The sequence below is a fragment of the Sceloporus occidentalis genome, unplaced genomic scaffold (genome assembly GCF_023333645.1).
Source record: "Sceloporus occidentalis isolate IW3139 unplaced genomic scaffold, rSceOcc1.0.p SCAF_1, whole genome shotgun sequence".
Classification (NCBI taxonomy): Eukaryota; Metazoa; Chordata; class Lepidosauria; order Squamata; family Phrynosomatidae; genus Sceloporus; species Sceloporus occidentalis.
The window spans coordinates 75,216,691-75,239,488 of record NW_028316981.1 but is presented as its reverse complement, the minus strand read 5'-3'; the positions used below and the strand labels follow the sequence as shown (position 1 = coordinate 75,239,488).

General features: G+C 42.6%; 3 protein-coding genes across 11 annotated transcripts in view; all 3 read right to left on the bottom strand.

Moving 5' to 3' along the window:
* The window catches only part of HYAL3 (hyaluronidase 3), a 31,930-nt gene extending 9,198 nt beyond the window's left edge, over positions 1 to 22,732 (bottom strand). For 2 of the 6 annotated variants that reach the window (XM_089525543.1, XM_089525586.1), the window contains exon 1: positions 17,726 to 17,811. The gene's annotated coding sequence lies outside the window, so the exon portion shown is untranslated. Of the gene's footprint in view, positions 1 to 7,841; positions 7,864 to 10,894; positions 12,145 to 17,725; positions 17,812 to 21,557; positions 21,643 to 22,687 lie in introns of those variants that run through there. The other 4 variants (XM_089525559.1, XM_089525553.1, XM_089525569.1 and 1 more) reach the window with 4 other exon arrangements.
* Positions 1 to 22,798, bottom strand: part of HYAL1 (hyaluronidase 1) — a 31,308-nt gene that overhangs the window by 2,789 nt on the left and 5,721 nt on the right. The window lies entirely within an intron of this gene.
* NAA80 (N-alpha-acetyltransferase 80, NatH catalytic subunit) lies at positions 1,496 to 22,757 on the bottom strand. 4 transcript variants are annotated; one of them, XM_089525623.1, is made up of 3 exons: positions 17,726 to 17,794; positions 15,348 to 15,401; positions 1,496 to 3,588 (listed from the first exon to the last, which is right to left on the bottom strand). In XM_089525623.1, the coding sequence occupies exons 2-3, from the start codon at positions 15,378 to 15,380 to the stop codon at positions 2,557 to 2,559; spliced, it is 1,065 nt and encodes a 354-aa protein (XP_089381749.1). In that variant the 5' UTR covers positions 15,381 to 15,401; positions 17,726 to 17,794; the 3' UTR covers positions 1,496 to 2,556. The 4 variants fall into 4 exon arrangements, with proteins under 4 accessions (XP_089381749.1, XP_089381769.1, XP_089381740.1 ...); XM_089525643.1 differs by lacking the exons at positions 15,348 to 15,401; positions 17,726 to 17,794 and adding an exon at positions 22,688 to 22,757; XM_089525614.1 differs by lacking the exons at positions 15,348 to 15,401; positions 17,726 to 17,794 and adding an exon at positions 21,558 to 21,637.

Here is a 22,798-nt window from a genome sequence, read left to right as displayed (position 1 = left end):
GGCGCCGCCATTTTGGGCGGCAAAATGGCGGCAAAGTCTTGCACGACTTCCCCGAGGTTGCACGAGACTTCACCGCCATTTTGGGCGAAAAAATGGCGGCGCCCATAGTGGCCTCTGGGGCTATGGGCGCCGCCATTTTTTCGCCCAAAATGGCGGCGCCCAGAGCAGCGAAAAGCCGTGACGGGCGGCCACTGTGGCGGCGGCGGCGGCAACAGAAGCCAGGGGCTAGGCGGCAGGCCTCCGCAGGCCGCATCCGGCCCGCAGGCCGGAGGTTGCCAACCCCTGAACTAGGACTTCAGGAGATCAGGCTTCAAATCCTGGCTCAACCATAGAAATACATTGGGTGGCCATGGGTAAGTCATACTCTCAGGAAGTCAATGGCAAACCTATGAACAAATCTTGCCAAGAAAACCATGAGATAATACCTGCATTTAAAAATCTAGGCCTGCTGTGGAAAGGAGAAAACACCATGTGCCATGCAAGTGGTAAAAGCGGAAGCAAGCTACACTTATGATCCTCTTTATATGGACTCAAGAGGCAAATAACTGCATCAGATTCAAATCAGAATTGGATGCAAGCTTATTTATATAGGGCCAGTTTGTTTACCATTATTCCACACACACACACAAAAAAATGTTCTCCCAATTTTATATGCAGATATTGACCTAAATCCTAGTTAGTCTAAACAGAGTAAACCCACTGAATGAATAGTAACTTACAAATCAACATGTAACTTCCATTGATTCAATAGGACTACTCTATAAATGTGAAGACCCAGAGGGGAAATGCAAAATTATGGGGGAAAAGTTTACCCCCATTTATTTTGTGTGTGTGTAGAAAGGGATTATTGTACATTTTCTTTTAAAATGATGAATAAAATGCTTAGGACAAGGTATCCATATATTTACTGCCCCCAAAATAATAACTTTTAAATGTTTTAATTAAAAAAAATTTTTTTTAATTTTTAAAAGCCTGGGGCCTCTTCTTTTTCCTCCCACAATGTTTTCACAGGACATCCCATGAATTATTTGTTGCTGGAGCATTTGTGGTTGTTCCTGGGATAAGTCCTCTCCAAGAACAATGTGTGGGAAAATCTTTGCTGCGATTGCACAACTGTCCCAGGAAAATGCCTTGTTAAAGCCCATATTTTCCACCATGTGATGAAGTCCTAAGAGGAAGATTTAGATGCAAGATCACAGGCAGTATCAGATCATTACAATTGTTGGTCTTGGTTTCTTTTTCTCAATTTATTTAAAAAATGTGTGTTGTGTCTGCTTGAAACTACAGAAAACTAGTGGAGCCAAACATGATTTTCACCTTACACTCACCATAAGTCAGAAACTACTCGAAGGCAAACAACACACACACAGGCATTCCTTACAGTTCAGGAAATTGTAGCTCCATTTGTAACAAAAATTAGAATTTTTTAAAAAGTAATTTCAGTTTGTACTTCTATTTTGAATAAATTGTACTTTTAATATGCCAAAAATGATAAGCCAAACATTTTATGTTTCTAAAGTGATACAGTGACTTTGAATGTGTACAAGGTTATAATACTGTTTTGTAATTAAAAAAAAAAAAAAACAGGTTCCCTCTCTGACACTTTCAAAATTTCCCTAAATTTTACATTTCTAGTCTACTACCAATACAGAATAACCGTAGTGTTATTGTTAATATTGTTAGTGTTAATACTGGGATACCCTACAATATTTTATGGATGAAAATTGGGATACAAGTGTAGTTAAGTTGGCAAAATTTACTAAAAGTGGGACAACAGTATTTCTTGGGGCTGTCCCTGCTAAATTGGGACAATTGCATTTGTACTTCAAAACTGCTAGCTCTGTGTAGTGTTTGTATTTCCACTCATTGTAGAGTCAATAGGAGACAGTTCAGATCTTTGTTTATTGGTTAAATGAAATCAGACATAAGCAAATCCATTTTTCATACAAAGCTCAGGGCAGCTTCACTCACTGTGCTATTGCAAAAATCAGCGTACAGTGGAGCCTCGGGTTACGAAAATAATCCGTTCCGCGGCCGCTTTCGTAACCCGAACGGCTTTCGCAAGCCGAATCCCCATAGCCGCTAATGGGGAAAAGCCGCGATTTGGTGTAAAATCGCGGCGAAAAGCACCAAAAGTTTTTTCGGGACCCGAAAAAACGTTCGTAACCCGGATCAATAATTTCCAATTGGATTTTTTCGGGTCCCGAAAAATTCGTAACCCGGGTATTTCGTATCCCGAGGTTCCACTGTAATTCAATAAGGAAAGAATATGACACCAAAAGAAAGTAAGAGGCATGGGCTTGTGAATTCAAAATACTGAGATTGTTGCTTTAGCATCTTCATGTTTTCACGGCATCTAAATGGGCTCTTCTCTTAAAAGGAGTCTGATAAAATAAAACTCATAAGAAATCAATTTTGTTGGCTTATTTGTTTAAAAAACAATGATCTCCCACCACAGCTAAAAAGCAGACTTTTCCTTTTCACATGTTTCCCCTCCTCCAATTATCATTTCAGCTTCTACACAGTGGCACACAATGAAAGAAAGAAAGAAAAATATCAGATGGCCTTCTCCATCCAGAATATGGGCCGACCTTTGAGGTCACGATATGGAGTTTCTAGAAACATCTGTCCCTGGGCTTTGTTCCCCAGTGGGCCAGAAGAGGCAGGTTCACATGAATTTGGCTGTCCTGGCAAAGGGGCCATTGGTGGAGGCACAAGAGGTGGTGGTGGTGGTGGTGGTGGAAGAGGAGGAGTGGGTAGTGGGGCAGTCGTGGCACTCACGCTGTCAGCAGAATGAGGAACAGGGACAAACAAAGAGGAATTAAGTTGACCTCTAACAGTCTGGAAAGAGGAGTTATGGAAAGAATGGGGTTGTGGCAATAGAGGGGGTGGAGGTGGGGGTGGAGGTGGGGGAGAAGCTCCTGAACAAGCAGAGGATAGAGAAAGGGATGCAGGAGGTTGCAGTGGAGGGAAATTGACTCCAGAACTTGTATTATGCCTTCTGGACTCTGCAGGGAGTTCTTCATCACGCTGAGGCTGAGAGACGCTCTCCAGAAATTCAGTAGGGACAAGGGAACTCACAAATCCTGCACAGTGAACAGGCTTGGACAAGTGATAACCCAGGTGAGCATAAAAATGCTGCTTGTCATGGGTGGTGAGGTGCAAATGACAAAAGCCTTGGGATTTGGCATAACTCTCGACAGCTTCCATCAGCTTCCTGCCATAACCCTTCCCACGGAGAGCCTTGGCAACCACCACCGTCTCCACAAATAGGCTGTTAGGCTGGCCAATGACACGGGAGAGCCGGGCATGACCCAGGAGCTGAGACTGACACTTGGTCAACTTCTCTTCAGCCGTTTCTTCCACTGATCCCTGAGTCCTGATCAGTACCAAGCACATGGGGAAGTTGTCGTTGGATCTCTGCAGGGAGTGGAGGCGGGAGGTCCTGCTCCTTTTCCACTCTTCATTGATGAGGTCAGCACAGGCCTTCAGGAGATCAGGCCTCTGGTGAAGAGGGACCAAGGTGAGCATCTCTGAAACTGAGCCCATTCTTCTCACTACCAGTGGCACAGATAGCTTGTTACACTCCTGAAAGCACAAACACAATGAAGTGTGCTTGCAATGCATAACTGGTCCCAGGAGAGTCGTTGCCATGACCACCCCTTTCAGTAACATTACTGCAAAAGCTGATCTGCTCCTTATCTTGCCTGGATTAAACCCAAAGGAGAGGAGCTGTGCCAAACTCTATAATCAGCCCAAAGGCATAAACCAAAGAATATCAAGTGGCAATCCATAGAGCAGCCACATGCATAAAGAACTGGATGGAAAGTACACAATTAAGTTGTCTTCTTGTCTCACCTGCTGGAACATTTTCAAGTTTATAGTAATAGACTGAGGTCTGCACCACCCGCTACAGCCACAACCCAATGCCCTGTATATGCACTTGGACTACAACTGCCAACATCCTCACCATATGGCCAAATAGGGAAAGGTAGATCTACTATGATATTTGCCAATCAATGTAGACTACTGAACAATTCCTACAAATTACTTCCTATTACCTCTTAACTAACCAAATTTAAATAATCATGTGGCAACTCTTTGGAATGTGTGTCAGATATACCAAAATACAGCAAATGGTCCAGATTAACCCACATATTTATTAGATTATTGTGAACACAGCCTGGGTGAAAGCATCTCAACTCCTGAGGAGCCCCATCCAAAATCTGTTTACTTCTAAACCTTTAGCAAAAAGGTAAACTCCACAATACTGCCCTTTTCCATCCACAACTGTGAGAAATGTGTGTATTACAAATAGTATACTTTATACACCATGTCTATTTCAACCACATGGATTCATAGACAACCAGGTTCAGAGAAAGCCAGTGGTGTCTGGTGGCTCTTATATCAGTGGGGCAGTGAATCTTCTCTGGTTTTTACTTTGAAGTTTAAAAGAACTATCCAGCTACCCTCAGAATAGGTTCAGCATCTTGGACAGTGTTTTTAAAGTTTGGAAGAAAACCTGAAGAAAATTTACCATTCCTCTGACATGAGAGCCTCCAGCTACCACTGGAGATGGTTTACTCCTCTACCCAAAAAAGGAACAATCATTTTGGATGAATGCCAACGTTTTGGCTTTTTTATCTTCTTACTAAAGTCTATTTGGAAATCCAAGTCATTTTGTTAAATCAATAGCTTTAAATATAAGACAGACTAATATGACTTGTGTGGTTGGTGGCTTCACAATGACTTCACACCTGTTTCCTTCAACAAGATAATTCCTCTAAGTATTATTGATATTATGTCCCCTACATTATAAATCATTCAACTGGATATACAGATGGAATGTGCACTAACCAGATCTTGGGGGTGGGGGGGATACTTTTTTGATTATAATCCCCAGAATCCCCTTTCAGTCTAGCTACCAGCTGCACTGGTTAGGGGATTCAGGGAACTGTAGTTGAAAACTGGAGCCTAGCATACAGTTAAACCCAGAGTGAGAAAGACTGATCAATGCACACAGACACAGGCATGTCTCTTCATGAACATTAAAAACAAGTACTGTAAGTCTTTGCCATCTCAGTAATGGTCACCAAGAACACCTTATATGGCATTTCTTCTTGAGCGTGAGATGTGGGGGAAGTGGTCATGAGACTGAGCATGTCTCCCAATCGCAACATACCACTTCTTCAAAAATCTCCCCTAAGTAGACTCAGCAATGGACACAGAAAATTGCAAAGAGTGGCATGTTGTAACATTCCCATAACCAATCCAGCACATCACAAGTGATTGACAAATGGTTTGAACAATTTGCCCACAAAGGGAATTCACACATATATTAATCACATTATACCCTGAACTGGAAAAGATGTAATGCACATTGGAGTGGAAGGCAGTAGAAAAACAGGAAGACCTTGCCACAAATGAATTGACTCAATCAAGGAAGCCACAGCCCTGAGTTTGCAAGATGTGAGTAAGGTCATTTAGAACAGGGTCTTTTGGAGGTCTTTCATCCACAGGGTTGAGGCCAACTGGATGGGCAAGCAACAACAGAGCCTGGGTAGTAATATGATTTTGCTGGAACAAATGAACACTCTACACTGAGGACTCTTCTGACAGGCATCAAAGTGAGCTCTAGCCACAACTGTGCCATCCCTGAAACATTCTGGGAGGCAAGAGAAGGGGCATACATAAAATGACAGGAGGGGAGGGAGTTTTTTTCTTACACTCAAATACTGTTCTCCTTCTTGTTGTCCCTAGAGGTACTGCAGGTAGCTCTTTTGCCATGCTATGTGTTCAAGAATGGTTTAGGGGAAATCCAGGAAGAAGGCATTTTCCTTTCTCTAAAGCACTCTCCCTCTTTATGATCCCCTTCTCTTCTCAAGTGACGGGACTCCATATATAACAACCTGTTACCTAGTAACAAGGGGATCCTAAACTGAGAAGCATCAAAAGAAGAAGAGGTGACAATGAAATTCTTCCTTTTATAGCTCTTCACTTTCTGCTGGAATCCACAACTATAATACTGTTATTCCACTTTAACTGGGATTGGCAGCTTAGGGTAGAGCATGTAGAATTCTCAGCCAGAGAGCTTCTCTGATGCATCTGACCAAACTACAAACCTTGGGTTACACAGGATGAAAACATGGCCATTAAAGTGGAATCATAGCATTATAATTGTGTAGTCCACTAGTATAGCTGTAAAAGGAGAGCATACAAAACTGCATCACACATTCACTCTACTAAAAGTTCAGAGTATTTCTTCCAAAAGACGCACAATGCATTATGGAATTTCTCAGCAGCTGGGGAAAACGTTCCTTTTTGGACTACAGTGCCCAGAAATTGCCATCTAACATGGCCACTGGTCCAAACAACAACAACAACAACAACAACTAACTTTTATCATCTCTTGAGTATCTCATAGGAACACTGATTTGTGGAGAGCTAGAGAAAGAAACTTAATTTCAGGGAAGGTTTTTTAGTGTGTGATCTGCATTTAATTACTGCATCACTGTTATTGTTGTGTGCCTCCAGGTAATTTCTGACTTATAGTGACAGTAAGGCCACCCTACATAGGGTTTTCTTGGCAAGATTTGTTCAGAGATTGCTTGCCATTACCTTCCTTTGAGAATGAAAGCTTATGACTTGTCCAAAGCCACCCAGTGGATTTTAATGACTGAGTTGGGATTCAAAGTCTGGTCTCCCAAAATCCTAGTCCAGCACTCAAACTACTCTACCACACTGGCTCTAATATAACACTGGGCAGACACTATTTTTTTCAGCATCACACTGCTTCTATCTTTCCATAGTCATCAAACTTCAGTCTTCTCTTATCTTTGCACAAAACTACTGGGTGGTACTGATGCAATGCCACACCCGTTACACAACTAACGCAGCCTGTGATATCATCTTTGGAATGGCCTTGCACACGTAAACCAATTCCCCATATCAGTTGCTGATGTTTCCAGAAAAGCCACATATTTGTGGAAAAGTCAGTGAAATAGCTGCCTTGATTACACCACAAATTGTGTTTTTTAAATTACCAAATGTAAGAAGCAAAAACTGCTTCTCAGAAGATGTATTCAGTTGTCCACTAAAAACAAAAGGACAAAGTTATACTGCTACTTATAAACTTCTGTCACGAACAAAAAGCAGCTCAACAATTACAAAATATGTTGATTTCCTCTCACAAATATTATTTATTAACAGTAAATACTTAATACAGGCCTTCTCCATACTTCACAAATGCTACTGTAAAATTCTGAGACATAATCATGTTAGTCTGGAATATCAGTATGCAAAGGGACCATGTAGCACTTTTTAGACCCAGCAAAAGAAGTTACAGCATAAGCTTTCATAGACTTGGTCTACTGCATCTGAGGAAACAGACCTAGGCGGGTTACAGACCGCCATAAAGTACGCGCTCTGTGCATACTAGGGTTAGGAAGGGCCATATTAGGGTTAAGAAGGGTCTTACCTTCCTCATGGCCCTTTTTCCTAGTACGCGCGGAGCGCGCCCATCCACATGGACGCCGCCATTTTGACGTCTTGGACGCATAGCGTCCAGACGTGTCGTGGCGGAAGTGACACCGCGAGGACGCGCTTCACCCCTCGCGGTGCTACTTCCGCGTTTTGAAAAGGAGCGCCATTTTGGCGCTCCTTTTTTGCTGCGCCGGGAAGCCTCACGGTCTGGCCGCTGGGGCTTCCCTCCGCAGTGAATGGCAGCGGCGGGAAAACGGCCGCTTGAGGGCGGTCTGTAACCCGCCCTAGTCTATGAAAGTTTATGCTACAACTTATTTCACATAGTCTTAAAAGTGCTACAAAATACTAGTAATACTTACAATTTATTTGTATAGTAGGCAGATTTTATGATTTCCCCACTGAGAACTGAGGAAAGGATGAGACTAAGCAAATAATGGCCAGTTGCCTAACGAGTTCATGACTGATACAAAGATGATACAATTACTACTGAAATGTTTTGATAATCTGATGTTCATTTTTTGCAGAGCAAGTGTAGCTTGTAGCAAAGCACATGCTTTGTTTGCAAAACGTTCAGTTACTGGCATAACTGGGACTGATTCCAACCTGTAAATTCAGATGTAGTCAACGCAAGTTAGAAAGACCAGCAATCCACTCAGTACAAAGCAGCTTCACACATTCATGTATGCTATGCATTATTCACACTGCTACTGTCTTACATACTGTAAGGTATAAGCCAATCCTGTGCAAAAGCAGAATATAAGTAAACAAAGCATGATAATGACTGGGATAACAGCTGACTTGCAATTTTGCCAGTCACGGCTTTTACTTTTGATCATATGCTATACTAGTTCCTTTACAGACACATACATGCACACAAAATAACTGTAAGCTCACTTTGAAATGTTTACATGTTCTTAAAATGGGACAGAAGGCAGAAAGGAACCTGGTTGTGCTAATTCTCATTAACATACAAGCTTAAATATTATGTGTCAAAATGCCTTTGTGGGCACTCATTATTAGCCACCCAAGAAGATACACAAAAGGCATTAGGTGCAAGTGAAGAGTAGTGAACTGCATGATCACACATGCTTAAAATGCACTGCCCTCCTTGCACAGGCTATACCAGATGCCCATTGGGGAGGAGATGAGGAAGGAACATAACTGTACATGAGTGACATCTCTTGCATTACATAAGACATTTTCAGAAAGCCCTCTATTATAAATTAGGACTATTCAGGGGGGGATCACCATCCCTCATACTAGACAGTCCTGCCTCTTTAGTGGTATTCCAAGTCATTAGACAACCTTATGAGTTCTAACCCAAACAATTTTTCTTACTAGCTTTGGCCGATCCCTTCCAGACTAAAACCCAAGGTCAATGGCTATTGTAGGAGAGCTTGGATTATCAGAGATTCTGGCTCTAGGCACTGCAACAGCCCACAGACACTATCACACAAAATGTCACACTACTGGTTTTGTACTTCTAACCAACCTGCTGGCATCAGAGAACATGGTTAACAAATGCCTCCTTCCCCTACCTACCAAATGTTCATGGAAATTGCCTATTGGCTCCTACTTTATAAACTTTTAAACAGAACATGCATAAGAAATGGAAAAATGGGGAAATCACCAAAGAGGAATTTAAACAAATAGCAAGCACATGTAGGGGTAAAGTCAGAAAAGCTAAAGCACAGAATGAACTCAGGCTTGCTAGAGAGGGTAAGAACAATAAAAAGGACTTTTTTGGATATGTCCGCAGCAAAAGGAAGAAGAAGGAAACGATAGGGCCACTGTGTGGAGAAGATGGCAAAATGCTAACAGAAGACAGAGCAAACGCAGAATTACTCAACACCTTCTTTGCCTCAGTGTTCTCAGAAAAGGAAAAGAGTGCTCAACATGAGGATAATGGAGCAGAAGACAGAATAGGGGAATTTCAGCACAGAATAAATAAAGAGATAGTAGAGGAATACCTTGTTAATTTAAACAAATGTAAGTCTCCAGAACTTAAATGAACTTCAACAGGGAGAAATGTAAGGTACTGCACTTAGGGCGGAAAAATGAAATGCACAGATATAGGATGGGGGACACCTGGCTGAATGAAACTACATGTGAAAGGGATCTGGGAGTCCAAGTAGACCACAAGTTGAACATGAGTCAACAGTGCAACGCAGCAGCTAAAAAGGCCAATGCAATTTTAGGCTGCATCAGTAAAAGTATAGTGTCTAGATCAAGGGAAGTAATAGTGCCACTATATTCTGAATATTGTGTCCAGTTCTGGGCACCACAATTTAAAAAGGATGTGGAGAAACTGGAACATGTCCAAAGGAGAGCAACTAAAATGGTGAAGGGTCTGGAAGCCATGCCCTACGAAGAACGACTTTGGGAGCTGGGGATATTTAGCCTGGAGAAGAGAAGGTTGAGAGGTGTTATGATGGCCCTGTTTAAATATTTTAAGGGATGTCATATTGAGGAGGGAACAAGCTTGTTTTCTGCTGCTCCAGAGACTAGGACTCGGAACAATGGATGCAAGCTACAGGAAAAGAGATTCCACCTCAACATTAGGAAGAATTTCTTGACAGTAAGGGCTGTCCAACAGTGGAACACACTCCCTCGGAGTGTAGTGGAGTCTCCTTCCTTGGCGGTCTTTAAACAGAGGCTGGATGGCCATTTTTGGGGGATGCTTTGATTTGGATTTCCTGCATGGCAGGGGGTTGGACTGGATGGTCCTTGCAGTCTCTTCCAACTCTATTATTCTATGATTCTATGATAAACAACAGCTAAAGAAGATCTTGGCGGGTGGGGGAATCCAGTCAGTCACATCTACTAGAACAACACGGGCTAGAAAGCTCCCCTTGCTCAAGTGTGGTGCATGTTCCCACAGCCCTATCCACCTTTGTTTTGCCCAGGAAAATATCCCACATTCCTCAATGTCCAGCTTTTCCATTCAAACCAAATCCACATGGCAATCTGAGCCATATATTGCCTGGTGCCTGTCAAGCTCCTGAACAAATATTAAATATACCTAAGTATATGCCCCTATGCAACCCAGTAAGCAGATAGTACTTTCACAGCAGCCTCTTTCTCAACAGAAGACCACCAACAGAAGAAAGACATTATCTGATTACCTGGAATGAATGGGAGCCTCTGCAGAACTGCCTTCCCTCCTTTGTCCTTTTGGCTTGCAAAGTGAGGGCCCAAAGAAACCGTCTAGTTGCTTTCACAACAACATGACAGGAAGCTACATACACTCCTGCAGTTCATTTCTTTTAAAGAGAGAGCCGAGTGTTTACTTGAAGGGGGTGGTGGCTGACCTCGGAATGTAAATTGCATGTTACATAGACCAGCCCTTAACACCAGTCAAAGGCTGTCACTCTTCCCAAAAACAACAACAAAAGTAAGCAATGAGCAAGACCTGGTGGGGTTCTTCAAATGGACACCTTCAACCACCACAACCAACAAGTCCATGTATAGGATAAAGCATCAAAGAGTGTAGTTTCATGGGGGATTGAGCTGGTTTAGATTATCATCTTCTTATCTCTCATAAAGAATCTGCATAGTCTGGCAATATTCAGTCCTATTATGAAGAGAGAGTGCAAGGATTAGGGTTAAACAAAGTTGGGACAGCCCAGAAAATAGGGCAGGCCAGGTACAAACCAGACTTACAACTTACTCCCCAACAACTCATCCACAGTACTTCTACCTCCATGTCAGCCATTTCATAAAATGAGCCTCCAGACACAAAATGCTGGTAGCACATTGAGCCTTTGGGTTCATCAAAAGACTTCAAAGTCATCCCACTGCCAGCTTGTCTTATTAGCAAAGTATCTCATATGGAAGCATCGTTCCAAGTTCCTAGCTGCCCTGACATCTTCAGGTACCGGGCAGGATATAAACATTTTATCAAGGAAACAAATAAAATATCCTTCCAAACCAATTGTATGAACATACAAGGCTGGCACATTTAACCTTTTCTTTAACAGCCCTATTACCTTTGAGATAAACTCTTGGGAGACATGCCAGAGATGGGAGAGCCAAGACACATCCCTCTTTCCCTTCCTTTCTTGCAACCATCACCAACCCACACTGTTCCTTTTTCCCATGATAAGAATCTTGGGAGATAAACAGGAATAGAATGAAGCAGTTGTGTTATAGTCACTCCTCCCCAGGCTCTCTCTTCTTCACACTCATAGGCCCCATCCATTTCACTTTCTTCCCCTATTTCTCTCAGTTGCTGTGTCCCTTTGAGGTTTCCCATGTCCCTGACTGCTTTTTCTTTTTGACAACAGCTGACATGTAAGAGAGGCACTGCTGAGGCAGTGGTGAGGAAAATTAGTCTATAGGCTGCATGTAATCCCCAATGCTGTTTCTGAAGTCCCAGACACCACTACCCCATTGAGGAAGGAAACTACCAGCCAAATGCTCCTCAATGTGCCCTGGAGCAACACATTTTCAGTGATGTTGCAGGCCATCCACCTCTCACATAAGGTGCGACTAACACCATTCAGGATTGACCATGTACACAGCCAAATGAAGCTCACATTACTGGAGTTCTAACAGAACTCAAGACACTTGGGATCAGGGAACCCATTGGGCAAAACATAGATGTTGCTGTGGATGGATTCATCCTACAAGGAATGTTGTTGTTTACAAGGTCTCAGGACACAAAAGCTTGTTCTTCTGTTGGTGTCTGTTCTATTTCCCAGTGTCAACACATGGTGTGTGTGGGGGGTGGGGGTAAGAGGGGAGAAACCCTGCCCTGTTACGAGTAATTTGTGAACACACTTCCCACTAGCAAACACTCCCTGGAAAAAGGTCACAAAACTTATGGAAACTGCGGACAAGGGGAGGTGGATAGACTATTTGCAAGTAATGGCGTAGCATGTTTCCTACCATCATTGGCACTGTGATGTACCCAACACAATTTTTCCTGCTATGAAGTTAAAAATACCAATTAGGCTCAGCTCCTTTCCAGACACTGGCTTCTGAAATACAGAATCATATTCATGTGGGGGACACAGAAAGCATTCATGCAAAACAGAGATCTGAGTAGTTTGGACTGCTATTTACTCATTGTGAAGTCAAAAATATCTGGAGTGGGGGAGGATCCAACAAGAGTGAGTCATGACTATATTCCATTGACAATAAAGACACCTAACAGCAAAAATTTCTACAGGTCTACTCAGAAGCAAGTCCTATTGAATTCAGTTGGCTACGTGGGTAAAAGCCTGCAGTCTTAGTTAGTGGCAACTAAATTCTCTTCAGGTGCATCTACACTGCAGAAATAATGCAGTTTGACATCACTTTAAGTATTGTAGCTCCATCCTATAGAATTCTGTGATTTGTAGTTTTACAAGGTCTTTAGGCTTCTCTGACAAAGAGTGTGGGTGCCTCACAAAGCTACAAATCAGAGGATTCCATAGGATGGAGCTACAGCATTTTAAATTGCTTCAAACTTCATTATTTCTATGGTGTAGATGCACCCTTCTACTACTTTCAGTGGGGCTGATTCATGATACACTTTCACTGGGTTATAACCAGATAATCTTTCAGAACCTTTTCCCTCAGTGCTACCATGTCAAAATCACCATTTTAATAATAATAATAATAATAATAATAATAATAATAATTTCTTATCCACTTATCTCCACGGATCAAGGTGGGTAACAACAACAAATCAACAATTAACAACATCAATTAAACACATTAAAACATGCAACAGTTTAAAAGGACAAATAAAACATACATGTTTTAAAACTAATGCATTTAAGGAAGTAGACTTAAGTTTGCAAACTCGTGGATAAGCCTGCTGGAAGAGACTGGTCTACAATGCTGTTTTAAATTTGGACAGCATATCCATCTGTCAATTGTCTTCTGGCAGCTCGTCCCACCATCTAGGGGCGGCTGAAGAAAAAGTCCACTGGCTGACAGTTGCCAACTTAGTCCTGGCTGACTGGAGTAGTTGTCCACCGGAGGACCTGGGTGTACAGGGCAGATTATACGAGAGGCAATTCTGTAGGTAACCTGGACCCAAACCATGTAGGGCTTTAAAGATAATAACCAACACTCTATACCTTGCCTGGAAACTAACTGGCAATCAGTGCAGCAATTTTACGACTGGTGTAATATGTTGACTCCTAGATGTCCCAGTAATCAATCTGACTGCTGTGCTTTGAATCCTTGGTACAGAGGTAGCCCAATGTACAGCGCATCGCAAAAGTCCACTCGAGGTCACCAGTGCATGCACTACCATCTTTAGGTCCCCCAACTCTAGGTAGAAGCACAGCTGCCGTAACAGCTGAATCTGATAGTAAGCACTCTTGGCCATCGCATCTATCTGAGCTGTCACCCCAGTCTTTCAGGAGTGTAATCCAGGACTGGTTAACACACCTCCAAACCCAGGTTAGGACCTTTGACAGTTAGCACCTCTGTCTTGTCTGGATTCAACTTCAATTTGTTTCCTCATCCAGCTCATTACCTCCTCCAGGTATGCATTCAGAGGAGACACACTATCCTTAGCTGAGGATGTATTTAAGGCAGAGAAATATATTTGGGTATCATTGGCATACTGATAGCACTGCACTCCATGCCTTCAGATGATCTCTTCCAGCAGTTTTATGTACAGTATTTTCTGGCGTATAAGACTACTTTTTAACCCAGGAAAATCTTCTCAAAAGTTAGGGGTCGTCTTATACGCCGGGTGTCGTTTTATAGGGCAGGTGCTGACACTTCTGAGCCAGACTGGAGAATCTGCAGACGCTGCATATGGCGGGGGGAGCTCAAAAACAGCCGCAGTCACATCCCCTCCGTATGCTGCAACTGTATGAAAGCCGCAAGGGCGGTGCTGTACAAGTACGGTAGAAGAAAATCTTGGAGACAGGGAGGGCTGGGCAGGCAGGGAGAGCTGACCAATCCAAGCAGGCTTTGTATACAACAAGTTTTCCTGCTAAGTACCTGCATGTCATAAGCATTTGAATTAAAATTACCATATTGAAATAAAATCTGAGGTTTTTTTAAAAAATTATTTGGAAGAGGGGTAGTCTTATACGGCGAGTATATCCCAAACTCTATATTTTAACTGGAAACGTTGGGGGTCGTCTTATACGCCGGAAAATACGGTAGATGTTGAATAGCAATGGGGATAAGATGGCAACTCGTGATATTCCATATAACAGATCCTCTTTTGATCAGCTATCTCCAAGCACCACCATCTGGAATCTGTCCAAAAGACAGGACTGGAACCAATGAAGTGCAGTGCCTCCAATTCTCAAAAACGCCAGAGGTTCTAGAAGAATACCATGGTATCAAACACCAGTGATATGTTCAAAAACACAAGCAGGACACACTCCTCCTGCCAATGCTCAGGCAAAGACCATCCACAAAGATGACCATAATAGTCTCAACTCCATATCCTGCTCTGAAGGCGGTTTGAAATGAGTCTAGATAATTCATATCATCCAAGATTGCCTGAAATTGGAAGGCAACTGTCCTCTCAATCACCTTGTCCAGAAAAGGGAGATTTGACACTGGTCTATAATTATTTAGGTCCAGGGTGTGTGTCTGTCCAAGGAGAGCTTTTTTTAGAAGTGGTAGTAACACCGCTTCCTTTAAACAAGATGGTAAACTTCCCTTCCTGAGAGTTGCATTAGTAACATATTGAAATTGAAATTTTATTACACCTTCTCCCTGAATGACCAGCCAAGGATAGGGATGGAGAGGACAAGTTGTCTTCCTTATTTGCCCCAGCAGCTTGTCCACATCAGTGGTACTCACCAATTGAAACTGATCCAACATAATCCTAGTCACAGAGTTGCTGGGGACCCATTGTCAACTTTTGCTACAAAAACAGCATCTAAGTCAGCTCTTACCTGAGAGATTTTATCTGTGGTCATTAAAAGCATCACAGTGGACTTCTGTAGGTTCTAGAATTGGGGGAGGATACCTGAGTTAAACTTCTTATTACCCTGAACAGTTTGGCTGGATGTGAATTTGCAGATGCAATACATGCAGTGTAGAAAGCTTTCTTCATTGCACATATTATAACCTTACAGGAACAAAGATGTTTTATATATCATGTCTTGTTGGATATAAGAGTTTTCTGACATCCACGCTCCAGTCGTTGTCCCTCTCATTTTAGTTCCCTGAGGTCACCTGTATACCATGGGGCTTGATTAGTAACAGGTGGGAGAAGATGTTTGGGAGTGATCGTGCCAACAGCCATAGTCAGGTCTTGATTCCATCTACTGACCAGGACTTCAAGAGGATTGTTGGTGTTACCAGCCGTACAACCCTCTAAGACTTTCTGAAATCCTAAAGGATTCATTAGCCTTCGAGGGCAGACCATCTTAATAGGTCCACCACCCCTGCAACGACAGATAGTAACCATGATACTAACTCTGATCAGAAACCGATCTGTCAATGACAACTCAAACATGTTAATCACCTCCGCCAACAGATCTGTGTGCTCCGAGCTGAAAACAGCATCAAGGGTGTGGCCTGCTGCATGTGCAAGCCCTGAAATGAGTTGGGATAGGCCCATGTCTGTCATGGATACTATGAACTCCGAGCTGCACCCAACATACTGGGGTGGGATGTTGACATCACCCAAATGGGATGTTGACATTGCCCAAGATCAAAGATCTGCGTGACTCCAACACCAATTCCAAGACCAGTTCTGTGAGCCTGGACAGGGAGTCTGTTAGGCAGCGGTATGAACAGTACACTAACAGAATCCCCAGTCAATCCCTGGTACATTTCAGGCTCAGGTACACTCAATGTGGTTCAGCTCCCTAATAGGTAATCTAGTCAGATTTAAGATGGTCTTTGTAGACCACAGCTCCTCTCCCCCTGACCTGTTCACTAACACAGTACCTAACTGGGAGAGACTGTGCCTATGTCAGGCCACTATCATCACCCAGCCAAATTTCTGTGAAACATGCCAGGTCAGTCTCCTCATCCTTGAGGAGATCATAAATTATATGAGGTTCATTTTCAAATGACCTGACATTACAAAGGAGCAAGGTGAGATCTTGTGAGTGGCTTGGTCCACTGCCAGGCTCCTAACGATGGTAGGGTGACTGGAGGGTAAGAGAAGTAGATCTCTCTTCTTCCCTTGTAATGACATGTCACCCTGCCATCAGCATATCTCCCTCTGCCCTGGACAACTCAAACTGCTGCCCCATTTTCTTTACATATTATACTTTAAAACAGACAATAATAAACTATAACAATTACAACATATTAGCAGAACTCTAAAAATTGCTAGACAACTGTCCCCAGCTTGTACACACTGGGTTAACAGAACTAAGTTCTTGGCTACTCCAGCATAACCCTGCTCTCTCTAAGGGATGCCTTATAGCCAACTAGATGGTACCAGGTTGTGCTCCCACCACAACCCAATCTTACAGCTGCCACTCTCACTGGCAGCTGGTTTATTATTATAGAAATGCTATATACAACAATGAGTATTTTGTGGGACAGAGGGGTTGGCCCCTAGGGTTTCCTAGGGGGCTAATGTTCCCCCTAGCCTCCCAGAGGTGCCCATCCTGATATAGATAGTGATGGAAGATGAATGGAATCTATCCAGCCCTGTGTTAAAAGTGGGATGACAGACAGCACCTCCTTTGTTGCACCACTTCAACATATACCATATACTGTACCTCTTTTAAACTGTTTCCTCTTTGTATCTCCTGGGACCCTTTCACACCACACCAACATAGAAATATAATTCCACTTTAACTGCTATGGTTGGATCCCATGGAATCCTGGGGGTTTTGTTTGGTCAGAATCTGAGGTACTAGAGGATCTCTCTGAGAAATCTAAAATACCGCTCTGTAAACAGGAAATCCCAGGATTTCATAGGATTCAGCCATGGCAGTTTAAAGTGATATCATAGCACTATTTATTTTTTATTTACTGGATTTTTACCCCACCTTTCTCTGTACAGGATCTGAGGTGCAGCATGAAAGACACCTGTACTACACACTGACAATGCTAAATTTCCACACATGTAAATGAACTGCAGTTTAGGGCATCAAATTATAAGGGGCCTCTAAACAAAAACACTAAGAAAAAAGAGGAGGAGGGGAATATAAATAAAAAAAATTATCCACTTTCAAATTTTGATATATTATGGTGTTTAACACAGATAAAAGCTATGTCGTGTCTTAATCCAGCCCTGCACACTGCAGAATGCTCTTGTGTGCAGAGCTAACACATGTATATACCACAACACAGAAACAATTACCTAAGCTTCTGTGCTTCCTCACTGATTAATCATCTTCACACATTTTCACACGTGGGCACAGTCTCTCCCAGTTGGGTAGGCAGTGCTGCAGATGCACTTCACTCAACGTAAGAGACAGTGGAGAAACAGAATTAGTTCTTCACAACACTAAAATGATTCAAACTCCATATATTTACAGCTGCTACATGCACTTCTGTGTGGTTAGGCTCTTATTGGATATGGTCATCCTCCTTTGGCAACATCAGGATCAGCCAAAGAAAACATCCTTTTCCCTGGTTGAACTGATGTTTCCCTGTGGTTTCAAGATTTCCAACCCCATCCTTACTCCCTCAAGGGATTATTTTATCTAAGAGTTTGCTGTGCAAACTACTGTCTAGACCAGGGATTCTCAATCTCTGGTTCGCCAGATGTCTTGGACTTCAGCTCCCAAAATCCTGTATTGGAGACTCAGGTACTGAGAAATCTAAAGCATCTGCAGAACCAAAGGCTAAGAGCCCCTGGTTTAGATCAGTGTTTCTTAACCTATCTGATATGAAGGACCAGCAGTTGTTTTTCCCAACATGCCAAAGTTGTTAATTGCAGTCAAGTCAACTTGCAGTTTACCGGTATGTAAATGAGAGACCTCCAAGTCACCTATCATCAACTGCCCTGCTCAAGTCTTGTAGACTCAGGGTTGTGGCTTCCTTGATTGAGTCTATCTATCCAGTATACACTTTTCTTCTTCCTACTGCTCTCCACTTTAGCAAACATTGTCTTTTCTAGTGAGTTTTCTCTTCTTGGGATATATCTAAAGTACATAGTCAAAGACCAGCACTATATCTGCATCCACTGTTTATAACACTTCCTTCCTTTCTTATAAACTTGTCATGGACCAGCAGCCAATAGCTCAGGAACTGGCGCTGGTCCATAGACCACCATTTCAAGTAAAATACTGATTTAGATCATGCTTTCCCAAACTGGTGCCCTTCACATGCACTGGACTACAACCTCCAGTATTGTGGGAGTGGATCAGGCTAGGGAACCCTGGTCAAGACCCAAAAGAGGCTCAACAGGTCTTTGCTAAAATTCTTGCCATCCAGGGTCACCTTAGGGAAGCATTTTCTAATCATAAAAAGGACAGTGACCAAAAGTCCTCTAGTTGTCTTGGACATTAGCTCCCAAAACGTGAGGAATGACAATTGCATGCCAGTACTTTTCACATCCCAGCCTGTACAAATACGCATCTTATCTACTTAAAGAACAGAACATCAGCATGTGCCTTTTTAAATGTGTAATTCACCTTCTCCAGCTGAACTCAATGAGAAACCATCTATATCTGATAAACTCAAGATTTAGCATATGCACGCAGCACCCCAAGCCCACGCATGTTTAATCAGAAACAAGCCCAAATGGGACCTACTCCTTAGTAAGTGTTTTATGAGTTTGGTGCCTTACAAAAACACATATAAACAGGGAATGAAATGGCAGAGTTTCTCAATCTCTTTCCGGAGGAGTGCAGAAATTCACATGAAATGCCATCTATCCCCACTGCTCATCAAAGGATTTAGAAATGGGTCTATGTATATGTGCCTTCAAGTCACCTGTTGACTCATGGTGATCCCATGTGTTTTATAAGATTTTCTTAGGCAAGAAAATATTCAGAGGCAACTTTCTGTTACACTGAAATGCAGAACTCAATCAGAGCACATTGTGCAGAACATCATCATCTCCCTTTAGGCAAAACCAAGAAAACTAGATAAGTTAGGAGACTCTCCCTATCAGCACAAGGGGCTATCCTTCTATCCCTGGCACTCATTACTAAGGAATGCTAGCAATACAGACTATACAATCAATCTCTCTCAACAGCCCAATATAAAGAGCTGGGAAATGTTATTTTGGGGGGACTACAATCCTCCTGCCTGCATGACCACACCAGCCAAGGGATCCCAGGAGTTGGAAGCCAGAAATGCAATTTCCCCCCGTTATGCCCATATGTAGAGATAAATCAGAAGAGATTATAAAAGTTACATGAAGACCAATGTGGTGAAGTGCTTTGAGACTATGAATCTAGAGACCGGGGTTCAAACCCCTGATCAGCCATGGAAACCCACTGGGTAACCTTGGGTGAGTCACACTCTCTCAGTCTCAGAGGAAGGCAATGGCAAACCTCCTCTGAACAAATCTTGCCAAGAAACCCCCATGATAGGTTCACCTTAAGCTTGTCATAAGTCAAAAATGACCTGAAGGCAAATAACAATAATAAAAGTTACCCAGCTCAGTCCCTACAAAACCTGCTGTAGAGATATGGGGATTGCACATCAAATCCTCCGTTCCACTGTGCTGGATGAGTAACATTCCACTCCTGTTCCATGAGAAAACCATCTTTAAGAATTCTGAACTTTAAGAATATTAGTCATTATTAGTCATCAAGGGCTGGTTCTGGAACTCCCTTTAAGAGCCTAAAGGTTTTAAGTAACCCAGCTGCATCCCATCCCTTTCTTGCACCCCTCAAGGAGCTGCCACCTTCTCTTGTTGCCTACTCTCATCATTGTGCCCATAAATTTGCTCCTATTATGGATTGAACAGAAGCTGAATTTTGTGCTGTTTAAATAGCTGGTTTTCAAATAAATAAATAAATGGACACAAGGTGTCAGCAAAGTCTCAGTTACTAAGCCATAAGAAGGGGGGGGGGTGTCTTTTCCACTAAGTGCAGGGGACTGAAGGGTGGTTTTTCTCTTTATGGAAAACCTTTCTTTCTCTGCCCTCCCCTGCACTTGCTGAAGGGTTTACAGACCAGAAATGACCATTTATAGCATTGCTTAACCTCCTCCTCCTCAGTCATCTGATCATCACATTTACTTCTGTATGCAAAAAAACAGATAAAAATAAGAGCATCCCTACTTTAGGTTCAAATTAACTCCTATATAGGACTGTGTGCACATATCCCATGGTGAAAAAGCAAAATAAAATTAATGCACACTGGGTTGCCAGGAGAGGGCTCCAGTATCTTTAATAATGATCGAGAATTTCAGCAGGTTTTGCTTATCACAGCCATTAAAGCATGCTAAGGAACAGGGTGGCCAGAGGGCTTCCTTTTCCAAGACATGTTCTACATGTCAACCTTTTTTCCAGGAGGAATCCTAAAACTTCCCTGTTGTCCTTCTGCCAGCAGGTTAAAACCTTCTTCTGCAGGCAGGCTTTTAAAACAGAATATGTTTTTAAAGGAGTAGCTTGGGGTGCTGTATTGTTTTAAGTGTTCTAAACCATTTTAACTTTAACTGTATTTTTATTCTTTTAATAAGCAATCTAATTTAATATCGTAACAATTTAATTCCGTTTTAATGTATTACTTTTCTATGTTTTCAATTGTATTGTTCTTTTGATACTGTGAGCTGCTCTGGGTCTCAGTTCTGGGGAAACAGCGGGATAATAATAATAATAATAATAATAATAATAATGTTCTCCATTTTGAGCATTTTAGACACATGGCATGGATCATATTTTAACACACACACATATCCCAACAAAAGAGACTGCTCATCTTCTCAGGGCTCCACTGGCATATGTATTATGCATAGTTGAGTCCATAATAAAAATACAGTATATGTAATAGAGCTGTAAATAAACTATGAGACTATCCACACTGCAGGAATAATCCGGTTTGAGTCCACTTTAACTGCCCTGGCTCAGTGCTATGGTATTCTGGGAACTGTAGTTGGTTGTGGCAGAGAGCTCTGGTGCCACAAACAACTACAGTTCCCAGAATTCCATAGCACTGAGGCAGGGCAGTTAAAATGGACTCAAACCGTATTCCTTCTGTAGTGTGGCTACAGCCTATGTAAGATGAATTTACATTTCTATGAAGTATTTTGAGCTTTCCTCTTGGAGTGATCTCCATTTTTCTGGAATTTCCTCCATTTTGCGGTGCCTTGTTCTCCTTTGCAGTGAGGACATCTGTGGTCACCCTGAAAAGGGACCTTGCAGCCCCTTTGAGGCTAACTGAAAGAGAGAAGTTGGGAGCATGAGATTTCCTAGACTTCAACCTTCTTCCTTAGATGCACCATTAAAGACACAGGAAACCTCTTCAACTTTCACTCTGGCAACCCTACACACACACACATCTCCCTCCCTCTCCCGGTGTGAGGGATGAATGAAGGGGGAAACAATGGGGTGCGTGCCCAAGGCACATACCTGCATGCGCCCGCAGCCGTACTCCTATATTCAAGCCAATGGGGCTTGAATGTAAGAGAAACTCTGTTTTTGTGAGGGAGTCCGGAACAGATACCTCACAAAAAAGGGCTGGCGAATGTACACACACACATACACACGCACACACATGTATATTGTGTGTATATATACACACACACACACATATATATATATATACACACACAAACATTATACACACACACACACACACACACATATATTATATACATACACATATTATATTATACACACACACACATGTCCGTAACAGATCCCTCACAAAAAAGGGCTGGCGAATGTACACACACACATATGTATATTGTGTGTCTATATATATATATATATATATATATATATATATAGACACACACACATTTATATATATATTATATATACACACATGCATATATATTATACACACTCACAAACACATGCATATTACACACACACACATATATACACACACACAAACATTATGTTATATATATACACACACACATATATGTGTGTGTATTATATACACAGAGAGAGACACCCAGAGGCACAGCTGCTCCTTCCTTCTGAGCTCCCTATATGGAGCTAGGCTTCCATCTTCCCCTGAAACAAGAAAAGGAAAGAGAGCCCCCTCCGCCTCCAAAGAGCCCAAAGCCAAGCCCCAGGGGCAGCTCTGTCCCTAGGCCCCCTCTGCCCTCCTCCTCCTCCTCCTCCTCCTCCAAGGAAGCTGGGGCCCCTTAAGGCCCACCCTGCGCTCCCTCCCCAGGAAAGGATACTAACATGCTGCCCAGCAGGACAGAGAGATCTCCCAGGGCTGGGCTTCTTCTCTGCCAAGCGCCGGCCCAGGAAAGGCACCAGGGAGAGGGAGGGAGGGAGAGAGAGGCCTCCTCC

What these genes read in the sequence shown, in the direction of transcription:
- NAA80 (XM_089525614.1), bottom strand. Translation starts at nt 21,602, where the DNA reads ATGGAGATCACTCCAAGAGGAAAGCTCAAAATACTTCATAGAAAT. An exon ending in TCAAAATACTTCATAGAAAT is followed by an intron (nt 3,589 to 21,557) that starts GTAAATTCATCT and finishes TTGTGCTTTCAG; the next exon opens with GAGTGTAACAAGCTATCTGT.